Raw genomic sequence first — 21927 nt, 5'->3', positions numbered from 1 at the left:
CATGAAACTACTTTTTTATCATAAAAAGCTCTAAACTTGGAATATTACACATCTATTTATATACACATATTATTGTTTAATTGCCCTTTGCTCTGTGTCTAAATACCATTCACATCATAAATTTTAAACCACATGCTATGCTATCAAATTACATTACACACGAGTTGCTCTTAGCTGCTTGTGTGTATCTCATGAAACACTTTTATTAGTATTATTTATTTAACCTAATCTAATCTTAACTAACCTAAAGGATATTTTTACATTTTAGTTACTTTTATAATAATAACTGGAAAATAAATATGAAAAATAAGAAATAAAATACTTACACAGGTCTTCTGATTTTTTGCTGTCAGTGATGCCTAACTTTATTTAATATGCTAGTGGTAGTAATGTATTAAATAATATTTATTTTATTAAATAATGCACTAGAGAACATAGAATAATAATATTCAAGAAGCAGACAGTGACCCATAATTGTTACAAATTTTATAGCTCCCTAATAATGTGAAAAGAGGCATTACAAATTCATCCACGCTAGTTAATATGTTTCCTGTTGAAACAAAGCTTGTACCAAAAGAGAAATTGATAGTCCTCTGTTCAGAAAGAAAAATATAATACATATTTTAATAGATGAAAACCTCTATTTTTTGTTGCTTTTAAATAATATGTTATTAAATGTAAGAGAGAACTATTAACAAATTGTAAAATTGAAGATGTGCTGGGTGGGTGTGGCAAAAGGGGTGTCTGATTTTCTATTTGATAACTGTAAGCAAACAAGATTGAAGGATACAAAAATTAAGGTTTATCTGAGCAATGGTGATCTTATAGTGAGCAATTTACAATAAATTTTGTACTTATTGGAGGGGAAGTGAATAAATTAGAGAAGAGAGGAAGACTAGAGAAAAAAAATGTCACATTTTTCAAACTAGGGGAAATTCAGGATTGTTTAAAATGTTGCTTTATGAAATTATGAACTTAAAATTTATATACTGTTAAAATTGGATTATTAGCTATCATTTTATGTTATACCAATTGGTATAATATGAACAAAAGATAGTGTATCTAAATTTTGAACTTAAGTCATTAAAGACCTCATGACATGCACATTAAAGAATGCCCATACAAAGAGAATTAATGAATAATATATATAAAAAGTTATTATTGCTTTAATAATATTGAAAGCATGAATTACAAGTTTAAATGGAAAATTTGAATGAAAATAAATTTATGTAGATTAGAGGCATTTGTTTATATTTTCATAAATGTCCAATAATATTTCAATATCTTTAAAATTTACTTATTTACATCTTAGGTGACTGTGTAGAAATACCAAAAAAGGCAATAACTGAGTTTGTTGAGAGAGAACACTTGAAATCATGCACAAGAAATATTGAATCTAGAGATTCAAACAACACTGAATTAATTATTTACACTAATTTGCCCCACACTGTGAATGTAAAAATGAAAGGATATTATTAATCATTATCACTTTTTAAAAGCCCCTTCAGTGGCTCAGTGGTATGTTTGCAGACTTACAACGCTATAAACCGGTTTTGATAACCATGGTGGGCAGAGCATGGGTAGTCCATTGTATATTTTTTGTACTTAATTCCAACCAATCAGCGTCCTCAGACTTACAACGATGAAAACTCTAGCCCATTGTGTAGCTTTGTGCTTAATTCAAAACAACAACAACACTCTTTAAATAAAATAGACTTGATTCTGACAAACATGTTGTGTAAAGTATTTGAAACTGAGAAGGTACTTACACAAAATATGTAAACGTGAACTAGTCAGTACAGCAAATTATGAGAATAGATAAACATAATTTTGGATTGTAGCTCTGAATACTTATATTTTCATTTTAAAATTATTTATGTACATTGTCTGAGCTACTTGTATATAAAGATAATGAGAAAATTATATCAAGAAGAGACTATTAAATATATAGTTTATTTTTTTAGAAATTTCAAAAACTTGAATATCATATGCAGTTTTTTCCTTTCCCAAAACTTTAGATTTTAAGAAGACTTTAACTTTACTAGAGTTTTGGTATGTTATGTTTGACATTGCAAAAAGCAGTTTTATGGTTGTGGTTTGTGGTTAGAATTCAAGTAAATGATGTCCAGAGTAATATTTTGTAATAACAAGAAAGTGACTTTTTCCAAATTGGAACAGATAATTCTCCTTAGTCTACATTTATAACCTTGAAAATTAACAATTTTCACTAGATTGTGAATGTTACTAGTACCCTCTATTTGTTTCTAACCCAGTTTGATCTCAGTTGGATGAGATGTAGTCACCATGAGGTTTCCTAGTGACCATAAAAATGTTAGTCTACTTCCAACAAAACTTAAAGTACCTTAAAGAGGGAACCCTGTAGATCAGTGTTATTCCTCTAAATAATTTCCAGGAGACTACACTTTCCTGAGAATAACTCTAGTTGGATAAGAATTTAAAATAACTTCAAAGTAACCTGAAGTGTGTATTTAGAGAATTTCATGTGATATTAAATGTTAAATGATTTTTACTCTTTAAAAAGGAAAATTTAAGAGTGATATGAACAGAAGAAGTTCAGAATAAATTCCATACTTACAAAATAAAAATTAAAAGAGCTTTTCATTTCAGTCCTTGTGTTACTTGCAAATGAGTGAGATTTGCAGTTAGAAAAGATATTCTCAGAAGTTTCAGTGTTAAAATACTTGAACAACCAATGAGCTATCAATAAAACATAATTTTCTGACAGTGAAGCCTTTCACATTGGGTAAATTGTACAAACCATGAAGCATTATGAATCAAAAAACATAAAATGTAATTGTATATATTCTGAAGTTTATGGTTTGGAATGTTTAAATTTTATTTTTATTTTCTGTTTCAAGAGAAAACTTACAAATATTATAAAAATCGAAAGGTTAAAACAGACACAAAGTGAACAGATAAATAAAATATTTATTTATGAAGTGGTATGTGAGTGTGTTTTGCTTTTAACTGACCAACATCTAATTAGCATGAATAACTTTTTTGGTCAGTACTGTAGAGGTCCACACAAGACAACGACAGGATCAAGAATAAGTAAATGTTACTCTGTTAAGTTAGACGAAAACCCTACTGTGATAACTTACAGTTCTTAGATTACTTATGTCAGTGACCATTTTCATTAAATATATTCAAAATAAATAAACCCTCAAAGCTCATTAAGTTCTGTCCCACCCCTTGGAATAAATATAGACCCTACTGCAGGGCAGCATGACAAAAAAAATGAGGACTAAGTGAGAATAAGCCTGTGAACTGTGACTCTGATAGGTAATCTTTGTTTAAGATAGAGAATTAGTGCAAGTGTACAACTTTTTTTTTTAGCCTATGGTTCTAAGAATTACACTAACTACATACAAAACATTAGCACAGAAAGTTAGAAAAATTTGCCTGAGTAAAAAAATATACTTCTGGTATTTATTGTAACATAAACTATAATGATATATTCATTTATCAAATACTTGTTACTATGTCTAACATGTAATTCACATACAAAATAGTGACATCCTTTAATCACTATGTCTAAGCTTTGGGTATTCTTAAACCCTTTCAAGCCTTTTTTTTTTCACTGTAAATATACTTAAGTTTAATTCTGACAAGAGTTTTCATCACAGATCATTTCAATAAAGTGTTTGGATTGTTATTTTTGCTTGAAAATTTACAAATCACAAACTAAATTTCTAAAATCTGTTGTTTTTTCTATTATTATTTCATTGGAAGTTACTCATGTGTGTGTCTGCATTTTTAATCTAGATCTGTTCAGAATAATTTCTATCTGCACACAAATGTTGATAATCATATTTACATAAAGCAAAATCATACATTAGATGTTTTCAGCTCCTTTCAAAAATTGGATTTATGAGCATTGTTTTAGCCAAAGGGCCACATGTGGCAGCTACTGAATTGTGAATTGATAGAGAATAAAAGAAAATATTTGATGAAATTATAAGTTAGAATTATCCAACAACAATACTAAAACAGTCTTAATAATAGTATGGCACTGTTGTAGCTTAGCATTAAAAAGGATCACTTGTGTACACATACTAAAATTTACTGCTTATGTGTACCTTTAAGTATAAAAAAAAATTGCATTGTTGTAAATAAGGATAATACAATAACAAATAAGAGGATGATAAAAACTCATAACAAATAAAGTACTTGATGATGCATCATTTATTGTTTGTTGGTATTTGCTGGTCAAAACCCCAATATTTTTCTATCAACACTAGTTCTTATTTTTACAACTGTGTTGTTTAAAGAGTAATTTAGTTACCAGTTCATCCTTATATACTGTTATATCTTATTTTACAGAAGGTATATTGCTATTTTTATTTCTTAAATCCTAAGAATGTTACATTATATGGTCAAAAATTGGTATCTCAAGTTATATAGCATGCAAAATAATCAGCATACAATTTGTTGTAATAAAAACACCCTCCAGACCAAGTTCTACAAGCTATGAAGTTTCCCTTTGAGTGTGGCAGATTTTTAAAAGTTGATTGTGGATAGTTTAATGCCAAGGCAACTATTTACTGTTTTACTTTTATTAACCTTTATATAAAGGTTTTAATGTTTAATAACAGTTACTTAAATAATGCTAAAAGGACAGTTTTTGTGTCTATAAGAATGGCAGGATGCAGAGAATAAAACTTGTGTTCAAATGTGGTAATTACAGTGAAGAGTAGAGTTTATGTGACAAAAATGACTGAAGTTACAAAACAGATTGTTAAATATCAGTGTAATAAAACAAACAGTCTCTAATAAAAGTACCTAGAATTATAGGATGGCATGTATGAATTGTCTTGATATATCTGAACATTTTGACACCAAATTATCAAATACAGTCAATAATTGACAATTGTTTGAGATGTTACAATATATAACTTCATATTTCACTCAAATGCACCACTTCTCTCCATCAGGAAATGTAATTTTAGATTTCAAATATTTTTTGATTCAGAATATGAAGTCAGATCATTTGTTCCCATATGCCTAAATTATTTTGCCTGGGTTGTAGGGCTAGTGCATGATTTCATGATACTTTGTTTCCTTGTTGGTTTTCAGCATTCATTTTTGTTAGTGCTTCATTTTTTCTAAACATGATGTATTTCAAAAAGGTTTTACTTTTTTTTGTTTCATTTTTATGTTGATTGTTATCCTCTTTGCATTTATTGTGTTTATATCTTTCAAACCTATCAGAGTTGTTTCAAGCTTCCTAGACATCTTATTGGTGCATAAGTTCTCTTGATTTTACCATTAAAATTATTTTTATCTGGAAATTTTAGTGCTTATTTTGTTTCTGCAAAATGTTAGCAGTGCTGCATTATTACCATTGGTAGCATTATTGTATTTCAATGTACAAAACATTCAAACCACTTATTGGTAGTAACTTACTCAGTGTGGAGTGACTTTTTTTGTGAATCAAATACATCAGTAAAAAAAAGAAGATATACTAAAATACTGACATCTAAAAATGAATTTGGGCATAGCATAGATGTAATTACATGTACTTCTTATATTAAATCTGTGTTTCTTTCTTTCCCTAGAAAGTGTGTGTGAACTTAAGTCAACAGTCCAAAGAGCTCTTGGACATAAGCTTCAAATAACCACTACAGATGAAGAAGATTGTGATTTGAAGGTGGACAGTGTGAAAATCAGAGCAGTAACATCACAGTTATTACTTTTGTGTAGCTGGCGCACACATAAAGAAGTATCTCTCTTGTTTGGAGATATTTGCCAGAATGTTACAATTATAACTGAAAAAGAAGATACTGAGATTGGTCTGATCACATATGAACAGGTAAGGATCTTGAGATCTGTCTTATTGTATATGAGCAGGTAAGAATGTTGAAATTTGTTTCACAACAGTTAAACAGGTAAAAGTATTGGTATTGGGCTGATCACATCAGAACTAGTAAAACTATTGAGAATGGACTGATACATCTGAACAGGTAAGAATAGTGAAATTTGAAAAGGGAACTGAAAAAGGGAAGACCTTATTTTGATATAGGTACTTTTTAAACAACTGTACAGAAATATGGTTTTATTTGATAAATACTTTTGTTTTCTGTTAAATCTGCATTGGTAGTTGCATAAAATAAATTAATTTATTCTGCTGTGATTGTGTTTAAGCTGATAAATATATGTTGTTCTTTATACCTGGAGTGATGATGATGGTGTTTTTGTTTTTTTTATAAACATCTTGAACATTTAATCTGCTGCTATTTTATCTTTTCACATTTTGATACTACTGATGTAAAAGTCATTAATATTTTGCAATTTTAAAGATACATTCATATAACACATTTTTGTAATAAGTAGGTGGTTTGACAATCACAAACCACAACAGTGGTTCATAACAGGATCTTTCCAGAAATTTCTTTGAAATTTTAGTATACCATATGGGTAAAAATCACCTTAAAAAGTTGTCTTGTTCTTGAATGTACATTCTAAGATCTTTCTCAAATTGCTAAGGCTGCTAAAATATTGATAATAGCAAAAAGTTGATTTTCTTATTGTTAGACAAAATTCCAAATTCATCCATTTGTTCTTCATATTATTATTCATATTATTCTTGTTTCACAAGCATAAGAAAAAAGCAGCTCTAAGGATTTTATTCAAACCTGGACAAACCTACTAAAGAACCTCCTACTCAGGTCATAGGGCTATTTTTATGTTAATTCAAGAAAGAGAAGGAGCTTTGTATTAATCTTTTGTCATTACTGGCCTAGTTTCTCTTTGAAACCATTCAAACACTTAAGCCTACAGCAAAAATGGCTTGGTATACTGCACCAAAATCAGTGCACAACTGCTAAACAATCTCCTATGAAGGTTGCAGGTTTTTTAAACTTGATTCTTAAAAGGCAAGACTTCCATTATTTAAAATTTTCTAGGTTCTTATTTCCTTCCAATATAAGCTCTTCAAAGCCATTGAATCACCATTTTACTAGTCAGAAATGCTTTGTTTTATAAGAGTAAATGATATGTGTATTTACAATAGTGTCTGCAGCATTATAATTATTAATTATAATTTTAAAAAACCACTACAGATGAAACAGTTAGGAATATTTTTCAGAAACCCAGACAATAGAATAGGACAATTTTAAAAATAATTCAGGCATGTTTAATTTTTTTTGTATATTTAGTAAAATTATTTAAATCTTAAAGGATCTTGTCAGGCACAGAAGTTTTGTTGCTATTAGCAAGTTTTCTGTCTGCTTCACCCATCCCAGTTTTACTTTAGTTTGTATAACAGAGCTTTAACTTGATGAAATATTACAGAAGCAGTTCTTATGTTACTCCATGCCAGCCCAAAGTCTTCTTATAGAAATTTCATTTCTCTTGCTTCTATTTAGGTGAAATCAGTCTGTGCTTGTGTTAAGTTTACTTTTTTATATATTTTATGTTTGATTGAAATTTTTGTCAGTCCAACCAGATCTCTTTATTTGATTTTTAATCAGTTTCAATTTGGAAAGAGCTTCTTTCACCACAAGCACTAATGATGGACAAAACTAACAGAATTTTTAGTTTGTTGTAAGAGCATAAGGAAGTGACAACCTGAGTGTGACAGGTTCTGTGAATCTATGTATTCCATAGATAATTTAGTTATTCTTCATGATACATCCTGCAGTTTTTCACACAGTTCTGATCACTAACATCAGGTAATTCACCATCAGAAAAGCTTACTTGGAGAGTCACTTAATATTTCAACAAGTGCTTTAAGTGCATTTTTGATGTATGTATGACTTGGCTCAAGAAACTGCAGAATGAAAATAATGAACTATGCTTTCATTTTAGCTGAAACCTTGCTTCCACAAATTAATTGGAACTGTTGACTGTTTTGCTACATAAACTTAATTTCAAATTTAGTTGTGGATCAAGGATAAGTTTATTGTAACTTTCCTTTGAAAACTGTCTTCCTTTTTTCAAGAGTGAATTTGCTGTTTCTCATGAAAATATTCTTGTGATTTTCGTTTCTTCAGAAAACTCTCTTACATTCACCAGTTTCTTTGAAAAGCCTTCATCAGTAGAGAACTGTTGATTTTTTTTTTTCATTTTTATGGTTGCACAACATTTTAAGATACATTAAGAATTACTATCTTGGAAATGCTTGTTAGCAAGGTTTGTCTTGCACAAAAAATTGTATTATACTGCAAGACATGACAGATCTGAAACTTAGCATTTTGTTAGTGATTTTGTTGTGTGTGTGTGAAATTGATTTTTTGTCCACTGGCTCGTACTTGGTCTGTATTGGTCTTTTGTAGTGTAGACCAAAGCATCAATTCTTCTTCTCTTTCACTTGTCACTCAATGAATTCATATATAATTAAAAAGGATGCTCTTCCAATACTTTCAAGTAACAAGTTGAAAAAGAAAAGTTTTTTTTTTTGTGTGTGTGTGTACATGCTACAAATCAACTGAAAAAAACATCACTGCATCAGTTGGCTACATTGTTTAACATGAAAATTGAGAGTGTGTATGTCTCAAGATATGCATAAAAAAACTTATGAATTTTTAGTTTCTTAAATAATATTTGGAAAATGTCATTTTTTCTCATCTTTATTTTTTTATTAAATTCTAGACCTTGTAAATCTTCAAGTATATCAGTAATACCCATGTATTTTAATGGCATAAATCTGAGAAAATATTCACTGACATTGATCTTTCAATCTTCAGTTACAGATGATTCAGCAGCTTAAAAAAATACAAATGACTCTTCTGTGTGATTTATGTCTGGAGTACAGTCAAGCACAATCAGTTAATACTTGAAATTGTTTTGCAGCATACAGCATATTTGCTGTATTTTGTTTGACAACAATTCAACTCATACTGGATGTCCTTTCCAAGATATTTCTTGGCAACATCAAACAGGTGCAAATATTTAATAGACTTAAAAAAATTTCCCTCTCTGGATGTAAAGAGGTTTCCAGTTATTTCCAGGAGAGCACTATTTTGAATCATGTAAACTTATCTTAAAAGTTAGCTATGCTGAAATTCTTGAACCAGAAGCAAACACTGAATTGTACATGAAAGAGTATTGAAAGCACTGTATTGGTACTTTTTCTCTATTGATGTTTGTAATAATTTCTTGTGATTTTTCTTCTCTACTGACATGTGTAATAACGTGCTGTGATTTTTCTTTTCTGTTATATTTAATAACTTGATGTGATTTTCTTCCCTTGTAAGTATTGACACATGTAATAATTTGTTGTGATTTTCCTTCTCTGTTGACATCTGTATTAACTTGATGTGATTTTCCTTCTCTTTGGAAATATTTACTGTATGTAGGCTATTTTTCTAATTTTGGTCAACAACTTTTGAACATTTGAATCAGTTTTCAATCATTTAGTTAAATAATTAAAACTAAATTTATACATTTTGCTTTCTGTCTGATTTTTCCTCTAAGAATTATCTTCATTGTGAGAAACTGTCTTTTTTTATTTCTAAGACAGAAAACCTCACTAGTTTTAGCAGTAGTAGTTTTTTGATGAATTCTTATAATAACCTATTCACTTTCTATCATTATGTTGCATTACAAAATATTGAGAGTGCCATTTTTGCTTTAATATACTATTTTTGTTGTTGTTGGTTTTTAGTTTTTTTTTGCCCTCATATTCTGTTACTAAGTGCCAGAAAGTTGGAGCCTTCCATCAGTAATATTTAAATTGGGTTACCACTGTTTTAATTATTATAATTTATTTATGTATCCTACTCTTTTTACAATATTTTAAAGTACAAAGTACTTTTTCTTCTGTTTGCTTCTTGAAAACAAAGTTGCATTCTGCTTAGTTCATGCCTTTCTTATTTACAAGTGTTCTTGTTTTAAGAACTTGTTTGTACATATCCAATTACATGTTTTTGAAATATTTTTATCCTGTTCATTTCATTAAAAACAACAGGTAATCTGTATTGTAGAAAAAAATAAACTCTGTCCCTTTCTCTTCCATTGAACACTTAAAACTGGTATGATACAGCAGTAAAGTTGGTATTAAAACAAGTGATCTTGTAAAATGAGTTCTCTGGTTAAAGTTCTTTAACTTTGCATGTATTCTGTATTTTTTCATCCCAGGCAGTTCCCTAATGAGTTTGTTGGTAAAGATACTTTTTATTTGCAAGTGTTTTCTATTTTCCTTCTGGTTACACTGATCCTAAAAATGTTAACACTTTTTTTTTCCTAAAGAAAACATTTGCAAGACATTGTAAGATTCAACTCTTGATTTTTCTTTCTGTACTAGATAATTATAATGGATACAATATCAAATTATATTTCTTACTGTTGAGGAATTTTTACATATATGTTTGTGCCATTATAAGTGATGTACCAAAATTTATCTGATTAAAGATCAAAAATGAAGATTAATTGTGAAATATTTTTAAACAATTATATTTTGCTATAAAACCGTAGCTTCATTACGTGTAATGAAGTAATCCAAATGTAATTATTGTAGTTTGATTTCAATAATCAGACTGATTATAATTTGAAAAAGACAATATATGACACACTATAATAAAGGATTATAGAATTTTTGTTTAGTTTATTATACTTGTATTAACTATACTTTGAATTAGATCAAATGTTAGTGGGATGATTTAAGTTTTATTGCAGTTAATTATGATTTACAAACAGTGAATGAATAAAGAATGGTTGCATTTAAAAGAATGTAATGGTGAAAAACAAAGATTTTTGTAAACAAAAAATTAGTATATGATTTACATATAGATAAGAATAAAGTAGGTGTATGAAACAATACTTAAGAATACCTGAGAATCATGCTATAAGAATATGGAGGTTGAGTTTAATACTTCACATGGCCACTATAGGCATTTTGCCGTGTTTGGTCATATTCTGTCTGATGACAATACACCTTGACATTAGTCCTTCAACACAGTAAAATACTCCACTACAATGTTATCGTGTCTAAAATACACTGCTCCTCTGGTGCATGTTTTCCATAATCCACAGACCTGGTATTCTAAGTTGATTCATATTCCTTTATTTTCCAATACCATTAATTCCAAGGAACATCCTACTCTTGGAAACTTTAAATTCCTAGTTTCAACACATTTTTATGATCTAAATATATGAATGTTTTGCATCAGTAAAAGGCTGTAACGTGCCTCTTACAAAAATTATCAATTGTCTTTGACATCACACTATCAGTGAAACATTAAATATTGATGTATGCTGTTCTACCACAAATGTCTATTGACTTATTGATTTGTATATACAAAATAGTTTTAGTATAATATACTGAACCATCTATATTTGAATTTTAGATATTTGTCTAAGATACTTAGAGTGGCTCATTAAACTTCTCTTAATATTGAGTGTTAACCTGATTTAAAATCCCTACCCTAGATTATAGAAATTGGTATCTTCTTCACTGAGCAGCTGTCTGAAGTTAAGCACAGAGGAGCATTTGAGCAAGCATATGTTGGCTTTTGGAAACTTTGCCATCGGTTGTGGAGGTAACTGTTATCAGATAACAGTAGTATTTCCTAGTTTTGTGAATTATATTACTATTGTTAGTAATTAAGTAGCCTGAAAACAAACATAAAAATTTAACAGATTTAGATAAAACATTTATACTATTAACTAAAATGCAGTTAATGATGTTAAGCATACTTGTATGGTTTCATTTTTCTTTACATCTCATGAATTGTTATTAACTCTTTAGCAGTGGATAAACCAAAAATGTGCATGTTGCAGCCTTTTACGAAGTTACATTCCAACTTTAATTAAGCTACTTTATTATCAGTGTATACAAATGAAATTGGCATCAAAAGTAGTTAACAAATCAAAGTTTAATATTATGTAAGTTTTACGTTTTTAATTTCATAAGTAAATATTAATGAAAATCATCAGTGTTCCCAAGTATGAGAACTGTGAGATTTGCTGTATAGTTTTTCCCTCTTCTATGATTTATTTACCACCCTTCTGAGAAGTATAGAATTTAACATAAATTACTTATCATAATAAAGATATTACTTGGGAAAAACATAATGTTAGTATTCTTTAATCTTATTTGTTTAGGGAGCCATAAACTAAAAATTCATATCCATTTGCCACATTTCTTGTATGAATTTGTTCAGTGTAAAGCAGTGGTAGTTTCTGTGATTAATGTTATCTTGTATTATGTATGCAAATCATTAATTTATCAGCATTGTGAAAATAACTTTTGATTCCAAGCTTAAGTGGTGTTACACTTATTTTTTGTGATGGTAGTCTGGTAAAGATATTGCTGGAATGTTTCAGTAGATTTGACTTACAAAGGTTTTAGCTTGTTTGCATTACATGTAACTGTCAATATTTATATATGGATTAATATCTCTCTAACTTTCTCCTGCTGGAATATTTCTACAAATGTACTTTGCAATTGAGTTCCTTACATACAAAGTGAAGTAGTATAGAATGGTTTGTGAATAAAAACACTGGCTATTTTGTGTTCTGTTGATATTACATATTTTTTAATTAAATATTTTTTAAATTTCTCTTTCATATTTTTGATAAAGTATCAGATGAAAGTGATTTCAAAAACTGATTCTGTTCTTCATCAATTCTTCTACTCTTTCAAACCATTATGAAAATTGATTATGAATTATTTTGTAATTTCTACTCCTGTCATATTACATATTGAAGTGACTTCCTCAAAATATTTTTTAGTGTTTCCAGTTAATTTATCAGTATTATCAAAATTTAAATCCTTTTCTCATCAAAATCCTTCATCTTCATTTTGAAAATTCTTAAGGTTTCCAGTAATGACATGTTGACAGGTTGTGTTAATGTAAAGAGAACTAAAACAGTCAAAATCTGTAGAAAGAAGTTTCTCAGTTTAGTATTGTTGATGTTATCTGAAACCTTTTAATTATAACAAATTATGTTTTTGGTGGGTTTTGTAAGGTGTGACTGGTTGCATGTTGTAATTGCTGAAGGAAGATGTCTCATGCAGTATATTCTATTAATTCTATACTCTTTTTTTTTTTTGTCAGTATGTACAGTGACAAGGAAAACATAATCTTTACTTTTGTTGTGTGTTTCAAGTTTAATTGGAAAGACTTCTGACAAGTTATAGCTAATTTGAATTTATTATTAACCTCTGTAGAATCTAACTTCAAATTTATTTGAATAAACTTAAGTTTTTTAACTACAATAACTTTAAAATGTTTTTCTAAATACATATAAAGTACAACTTATGCAATACTTGTGTACTACAAACATTTACATTATCAATCTTATAATCTATGTACATTTCTTTATGATTATTTTCAAATAAATAGGTTGTGGTCATCTTCAGTTTTTTTAAAGAATTACTGCAGGTAGAGACTAAACTATTAACTGTGTTTAAAAAATTACTTATTTTGTAGTTTTACAAATATTTATATGAAGTGTACTCCTTTCTAGAATGCCTGTCAGTATTCTTCAAAAATTACCAGAAAAGTGGCTGCAAGAGCTTTTATCTGTCATTAGAGGAGAAAGTTCTAATTTACAGTTGTGTTCAACACGTCGTAGTGCTGGAGTTCCCTTTTTGGTGCAGGTAGGTTTTAGTGTAAAATTTAGTATTTTTATATACGAATGATAACTTACATTTGTAATTATTATAGTACTGATACTTGTTTATGTATGAATGATTGTTTGCATACAGTTGTGTTCCAACACTGATGAAATGAATTACTCTGTGGTAGGTAGGTTTGGAACATACCTGTCATAATTTTAGTTTTACAACAAATAAAAAATGTATAACAATTACAATAAACATAAATAAATTTTAAAGTTATATTTAAACCAGTAATGCAGAAAATTATTATGCATTATGTTTATGAATATATTTAATATAAACATGCACATAATGTTCTCTGAAATTCACATTTAAATTAACAAAGTAGTAAATATTGAAAATCAGGTAGTATGTCTTTGCAAGTTAAAGTGAATAAATAATATATTTAAAGCAATCATAGACCTACTTACAAGATTACAAGTATTCATATTTTTATATACATACTAGTTTATATGTGTTTATTACCTTGTTAAAAGATAATACATCTACTTATGATAACATTAGTTTGTTGAAACTGATTTGTAGATCAGGTCATTACTATCTGTTAAATTGTAATAGCAAAGCAACATGAATTAGTATAACACACTCAAAACAATTGAGTAAGTTGACCACTGTATGTTGCTCTGTTGTCTTTTGTAACAATAAACGTTTACAAGGTCTTAAGGTAAAAAATAGAGAACATAAATATTGTTAAACTGTATTAATAAATCCTCTTGCCATAAGTACCTCAAACTGTGCATGTCATAACCATTTACTGAATAATATTCAAATTTTAGTTACACTACTTTATTTTCAGTGTATACAAATAAACTTAGCAACAAAACATAGTTTATAAATAAGGTTTTAATACTATATAAGTTGTAACTTCTTAAGTTTTAAAGAAATATATAAAAAAATCCTCAATCTCTACTATTATGAGAATTATAACATTTGTTCTCTGGGTCTTTCCTTTTCTATAATTTTTTTTTCTCCTCTCTCTGAAGTATAGAATTTAATGCAAGTTACTCATTATAGTACAGATATTATTAAGGCATAATATATTTTTATGGGCTTCAAATGTATTTGTTTACAGAGTTGTAAACTAGAAAATCAGATTTGCCATTCTCACCTTTTACGTCCTCTCTTTCATAAATTCCCGGAAATCCTCTCGACATTTCATACTATGTCATTTATAACGATTAGAAAACAACCAAATTTTATTCTATCAAATAATGTATAATGCTGTGTTTTTAGAAGGAAGTAGTGTCAATTTCAACTTCAGTTTTAAAGTTTATTTTGTGGTGAGCAGCAAAGGGAAATGATTTAAAACCCTCTAGTCCTATTTAAAAAGTCAGATTATAATTGTTAGAGGACATTGTTTGGCTTTTTCAATTTTATCATTCCATATTCTTAGGTGCATTATTTAAGTAAATAATAATTTAGTGTACTAGTTCCATCATTATCAAAAAAGTAGGCTTCAATTTCTTCAGCAACCAATATGGTAAAGTGAGCTATGCATTGTCTGTGGCTGGATTATTAGTTAGATAAGAATTAAAGAGCAATAAAACAATACAATTTAAGTAGAAACAAATGTGTACTGTTGAAAGATGTATGTTACTCAGTTTAAACAATTGTGATTTGCTGTTGCAATCTGCAGTCACTCTAAAAAGTTCAAAAGCTTAACATAGATTTATTTATTTATTTTCTTCATACTGGTTAAAAACTTGGTCAATTTAACCAACTCCATGTAGAGTTAGTTTAGAGAAAATAACAGGTAAAACATAAATTTTTACTGAAAAAAAAGTTTGATATTTATTTAGGAGGTTTTAAAGGCTACACAAATGAAATTTGAAAATTTTCAGATGCAAAGTATTTTTAACCTCAACATGAAAAGCACTTTCACTCAAAGCAGTCAGCACTCTGCCTGCATATGTTCATTGACAAGCCTTTACTAAAAATACTTTATGAAAAAAATCTGACTTGTTGTGTACCGAAGACTTTTAATGTTCACTTAAAGCCTTCTGAAATTTGTAAAGATATATAAAACACATTAAAACTTATAATGTGAAATCTGTAATAGCTATTTTGCAACCAAGTCAGTCACATCATCTGACCCGATATGGAAAGATTTTGTGTGTACCAAAAGCGTATTATATTTATTGAAAGCCTGCCAAATTTTGGAAAGATATGTAAAACATATTAAAGCTGTAGTATGGTAACTATGATTGTTACTTTCTGGTTTCAAGGTTCATCACATCAATTGACCCCATGTGGAATGAGTTAAGTGTTTTAATAATAATTTAGATTAACCCATGTACTGCAGGTAGAATGTAAATTTTCCAGTGCTTCCACCTCTCTCACATAGACTTTTTACACCTTTGTCTGCTGGGTGCAGGTTCATCATCTTGACTGTCATTGCTAGATAAAGAGCTATGATCCTTTTGGCTCTCATTGCCTCTTTATCATCACACATTTGCACTTGTATTGTTTTCTAAGCTATCTGAGTCAAGCATGTGAAGTATTTTTACCCAATAATTAGGATTAGTACTTACTACTTTAGTGATGTGGGTAAGATCAGCACTCAGTTATCATATAATTTGCATAGGCATCTTGTTGGTCACTGAAGGGCTGAATGGAAGACAATGAGGGAAACCACATATAAACATAAGGTGGGATGTCAATAAATACTTTGTAACTCGTTTTGCTCCCACATGTCATACACAGCAATTGTGAATTACAATGGGAAATATGTCTCACATCTCCATTGAAGGGTTAATAACCTATATTACATGACATTAATTGCTGTAGACAATGTACACGGGTAATTAATTATGTTTAGCAATCAAGTTAATTACCCATCCCTATAATTTATGTCCCTTTATCAATCCTACTTCACCCCTCAGTGTGGATTCCTGTACATGGTGAGGGAACTTCCCAGGGAAGGTTCTGTTCTTTCAGTTTATCTCCTCTGGGATCTAAACATCCACCCACGTGTTTGCCATGCGTGGTGACCCGTGAAGGGGAGGAGAGGATCCTGGTGGTTGGGGGGTCCAACCCTAACACACCACTTTGGCTTTGAATTCCTGTAGATGGGACAAAAATTTAAATAAAATAGTGAACAAACAGTCAATAGGTAAACGACCACGTCTTGAAGACTCTGACCATCAATCTTCAACATCTGTAACACCTGTACCCCATTTTCTTATATTACATTCTCTTTCAGAAAAACTTTTAGGGCAAATGTCCCCCTTTTTTATTCAGAAGGGACTAGAGGGACTTGCTGGGTCTCCAAAGTCAGTAAAGAAGCTTCGATCTGGAGACATATTGGTTGAAACATCCACATCCCAGCATAGTGAACTCCTCTTGAATTCAAAGGCAATTGGGGATATATCTATTGAGGTTACCCCTCATGCTACCTTGAATTCATCACGAGGAGTTATTGTTGAGAGGGATTTGAAGAACGTGCCCAAGTCAGAGTTTCTTGCTGGTCTATCCACTCAAGGAGTTTCTGCAGTGAGGCGCATCTCCACTCGCAACGACGGAGTTACACTGCCGACAAATATCCTCATTTTAACATTTACATCACCACATGCACCTGCCACCATCAAGGCAGTTTCTCTAATTTGCAAGGTATGGCCATACATTCCAAACCCTCTTCAATGTTTCCAATGTCAGAGGTTTGGCCACTCAAAGACGTCCTGTCGTGGTTCCCTGACGTGCTCATTGTGGTGGCAAGGACCACAATGTCTATGAGTGTCACACAGACCCACATTGTGTCAACTGCAATGGTTCCCACCCTTCCTACTTTCGTTCTTTCCCAAAATGGTTGGAGGAAAAAAAGGTGCAGCGTTTAAAAACGACTCATAACATTAGTTATCCTGAGGCTTGGAAATTGCTGTCCACCACTCTATCTCGAACATATGCTGCTGCACTTCGTTCCACAACTATGGTGGGAGTGCAGACAGATGTCTCTGTGCCTCCAAGAGAATCGTTTTTAAAACAAATGAAAAGCCTTTTGATCTCCATGGTTAAAAAGGTTGATGAATCGACTTCTACACCCATCTCTGTTCCTCCCATACGTTCTAACAAATCTCAAGATCCACATCCTTCGGTTTCAACTACAGGCATTTCTTCTGATACATCTTTTTCTCCTACCCCACGATGCAAAACAATCATTCGTTCTCGTCCTCAGTCACTGGAATCCCCTTCCAACAACAAAGACCTGCCCAATCGACCCAGGGCAGGATCCATGGAGGTCGATAGACCTCCTCCGAATAAGGACAGTAAGGAAAAAAGGTGTGGTCGTAAACAGAAGGGTTCTCCAGCCACTTCGCCTACCCATCTTTAAAAATGACCACCTTGATACAATGGAACTGTCGAGGTTTACGTTCTAATCTGGATGATATCAAAACACTGATTGCTTCCTACCATCCTGTATGTCTTTCCTTACAAGAAACATTTCTAAAACCTGCTGATACAATCACCATTCGGCAGTTTTTCTGTACAGAAATGACAGGCTGTGTGATGGACGAATACATGGAGGCGTGGCACTATTGGTTGATCAGCATGTGCCCACCCTGTCTTTGTCACTCAACATACTCTTGGAGGCTATAGCCATCTGTGTTTCCTTGGGTCATACCATCACTCTTTATTCTCTCTACCTGTCCCTGGAGCGACATATGATCAATCAGACCTTGATTCTCTCGTTGAACAGTTGCCATCTCCATTTCTAATCCTGGGGGATTTTAATGGACATCATCCACTGTGGGAAATGCTGTTATTGATAGGAGGGGTTCCTCTGTAGAGCATATGCTCTCTGATCACAATCTTTCTCTTTTCAATACTGGTTCTTCCACTTATTTTTGTGCACCTAGTCAGTCCTTTACTGCTATTGATCTCTCAGTTTATTCCCCTTCATTGTTCTCTCATTTTTCATGGAGGGTTAACAATAATCCACTAGGCAGTGATCATTTTCCTATACTTTTGAGAGAGACTCACTGTGGTCGATGCCACCCTACCCACGTGCCCCAGTGGAAGCTGGATCAGGTAGACTGGTCCACTTTCACTGCTCTTGCAGAACTTGATCCTGCCATCATAAATCAGCCATCAATAGACGACGGTGTGGCAGCAGTAACTGACTGTATTATACAAGCAGCTGCTCATTGTATTCCTAAAACCTTGACACGTTTTCCATGATATCCTCGTCCGTGGTGGAATCTTGCTTGCCACTTGGCACGGAAGGCTCAAAAACCGGCCTGGGATAGTTTCCGTAGATGTCCCACACTTTTGAACCCCATCGCTTTCCAACAGGCCAGTGCACATGCTTGGTGGGTAATACGACAAAGCCAGAAGGAATCTTGGATTAAGTTCACAACCAGCATTTCTTCTACCACCACTTTCAAGGTCATATGGGACAGGATTTGAAAGGTCAGTGGGCACTACAATTCTGTCCCCCTCTCCATCTTACTCTCTGATGGTCAATAGGTAGCTGATGTCCGGAGCATCGCCGATACTCTAGGTGAAAGCTTTTGCCGGGTATCTAGCACTTCTGCTTGTTCCTCCACCTTCTTGGCCATCAAGACTCAGGCAGTGGGTTCACCTCTTTCATTTCGAACTGTCTCTTTAACTATAATTGTCCCTATACACCCGGTGGAACTGAAAATGGCCCTTCATCGGTCTGGCAGTACATCTGTTGGACATGATGATGTACACTATGACATGCTGTGCAATCTCTCTCCTGCTTCTCTTAATATTCTTCTAATTGTTTTTAACCTGATCTGGCAAGAAAATGTTTTTCCTGATGCCTGGCACCAGGCTATTATCTTACCTTTCTCTAAACCTGGTAAAGATCCCAAGATTCCTTCAAACTACCGTCCAATTGCTTTGACGAGCTATCTCTGTAAGACCTTAGAGAGGATGGTTAATGCTCTTCTTGTTTGGTTCCTCATATCAAACAACCTTCTTTCGCCCACCCAGTGTGGGTTCTGCCGACAGCATTCAACCACAGACCACCTAATTCGACTTGAAACATCAATCAGAGAAGCCTTTCTGAAACGCCAACATCTTGTATCAATATTCTTTGACATTGAGAAGGCTTATGACACAACATGGAGGCATGGCATTTTGCGAGACCTCCATATATATGTGTTACGTGGCCATTTACTCATGTTTATTAAAAAAATTTTAATGGACAGGAGATTTCAAGTTTGTGTGGGTTCGACACTTTCCTGTTCTTTTCTACAGGAACTTGGGGTCCCTCAGGGCTGTGCTTTGAGTGTCGCACTTTTCAGTATAAAGATAAATGCCATCACTGAACAACTCTCTCTTACTGTTGCAAACGGGCTCTATGTTGATGACTTTCACATCTCGTGTCACAGAATGATTAACTAAAAGTTTTGTAAAAATTCTTGTATACTTAAGGAATTTGTTGAGTTTATTACACTTGTTGAGTTTTCACTTATTTATTCTTGTAAATATTTCCTTTGAATTTTCTGTTCCAACTATTGACATTTCTGTAGACTCCAATTACCAGTGCAGGAGCTTATATATTTTGTCCATCAAAGTGAATTCAGGTGAACTACCAAAAAAAATTATTTTGTGCATCAGAAAAGAAAAGGAAAGAAAAATACCATTGTCACTTAATATAAAAATACTCATAATAAGTTCTGTAAAATAACTGTATAATAATCAGTGTCACAAAATTATAGAATTAAAACTGTTTGTGAAATAATGTGACAAACCACTGCCAAATGAGCATGGATATTACAATACTGAGGTTTGGAATTCAGAAACCATATTCATATTTTATGTTCAATGCCTCAGTACATATAACCACTTTATTTGACTTTACACTCGTTTTTTAAATTAGGAAATATGTTAATTATAATTTTAGCTTCCGACAGGAATACTTAATTTTCTAGCTGTCACAAACTTTTTAAAATAAATGGCTTCAACAGAAAACTTCCTAATTAAACTCACAGATAATATGTTCCTAAATACAAAATTCTAATATTTTAACAACCCATATATTGTTCCAAAACTTTCTCTTATCATCTTTCTAACATTTATGGGTTCTCAAAGTTTGTAGATTAAAAACAAGTCTCTAGATTGGTGAATTAACTTTTTCCCCAAAATTCAACCTAGACTTAATTCCCAAACATAAAAGGCCAATAAAGACTGAAGTTTCTATCACTTATAGCTTATATACTAACACACACACACCCACATTTAGTGACAGCAAATTTAAATGTCCTTTATACACTTGAGTCTTTCACACTAAATAAATCAAGTGGAACTGGCCTTTACCTTGCAAAATCCTGTCACTCAGCAGTCACAACATATAAATTAGGAAATTTGATATCATTACAATTAGATATATGTAACTGGAATATGTTATTAGAGAAATCTTGATAGAATGGCCATTATATTTGTTTTTAGTACAGTTTCTCTGCTGGATATTTTAAAATAGTAAATTAACAGCATAAATGCTACATATTCTTGAAATTTTATATAAATGTTAGTTTATTATGGTCAATAAAAGACAACTATGAACCCCATAAATAAATATACATTATATCCTTGTTTTTGTTTTCTTTAAATTTGCATCTGTCCAGAGATACTGTCAAGGTGTGGTATTCCCTAAAACTAGTGTAACTCAGTGGCAAGTGGTCAACTGAATGATAGATCAAGCTTTATTTTCAGTATTTTAAACAGCTTGTTTCCTGAATAATTGAGAAGAATGAACTATTAGTATAAGTGCTACACATTTTTGAACCCTCTATGTTTATGGGTTCACTATGGTGGATAAAAATATACTAAAAGAGAAAATACCATATATATGTTTTTTTCCAGTTTTTTGTTGTTTTCTCACTGCTTGTTTCACAATAAAATTAATGTTTTGTTCTGTGTACTTTTAATTTTCTTCATAAACTATATTAGTATATTTTGTACTCTTTGTTTTTTAAACCTTATGTTTTCAGATATGATTTCAGACTTTCTTGATGGTAAAATATTTATCTTATGTAAATAAATTGCTTTTCATCCTATCTAACTTCAAGTTCATTAGTAGTATGAATTAAGGTACACAACTTAAAACTTTATAGTGTATGTTAAATATGGTTATAATGTCCACAAGGCATGTGTTTACCTCACTTTTTTATCATTGTTAAGTTTTATATCTGGTTAAGTTGGTTGAATATGTAAGGAAAGAGACATCCATTCCATGGATGAATTAAAACAGATATTTTAAAAAGAGCCTGATAAGTACAGAAAGTATTAACATCACATGTTTTGTTAATACTAAGACGGTCTTTGAATTATGTAAATAAAGTTTCTATATTGATAAGTCAGGTAAATATCCT

General features: G+C 31.3%; 1 protein-coding gene across 7 annotated transcripts in view; it reads left to right on the top strand.

The window, feature by feature from the left end:
- LOC143222992 (tRNA (32-2'-O)-methyltransferase regulator THADA-like) overlaps positions 1–21927 on the top strand; it is a 200513-nt gene that overhangs the window by 111105 nt on the left and 67481 nt on the right. For all 7 annotated transcript variants that reach the window (XR_013012601.1, XR_013012602.1, XM_076450318.1 and 4 more), the window contains 3 exons: positions 5580–5833; positions 11392–11501; positions 13435–13567. Coding sequence is in view for 5 of the 7 variants with exons in the window: in XM_076450318.1 (XP_076306433.1) it covers positions 5580–5833; positions 11392–11501; positions 13435–13567 (497 nt within the window). In the remaining 2 variants the exon portion in view is untranslated. The remainder of the gene's footprint in view (positions 1–5579; positions 5834–11391; positions 11502–13434; positions 13568–21927) is intronic.

This window comes from Tachypleus tridentatus, chromosome 8 (genome assembly GCF_004210375.1).
Source record: "Tachypleus tridentatus isolate NWPU-2018 chromosome 8, ASM421037v1, whole genome shotgun sequence".
NCBI lineage: Eukaryota > Metazoa > Arthropoda > Merostomata > Xiphosura > Limulidae > Tachypleus > Tachypleus tridentatus.
Note: the sequence above shows the minus strand (reverse complement) of the source record. Positions and strands in the feature narration are given on the sequence as shown.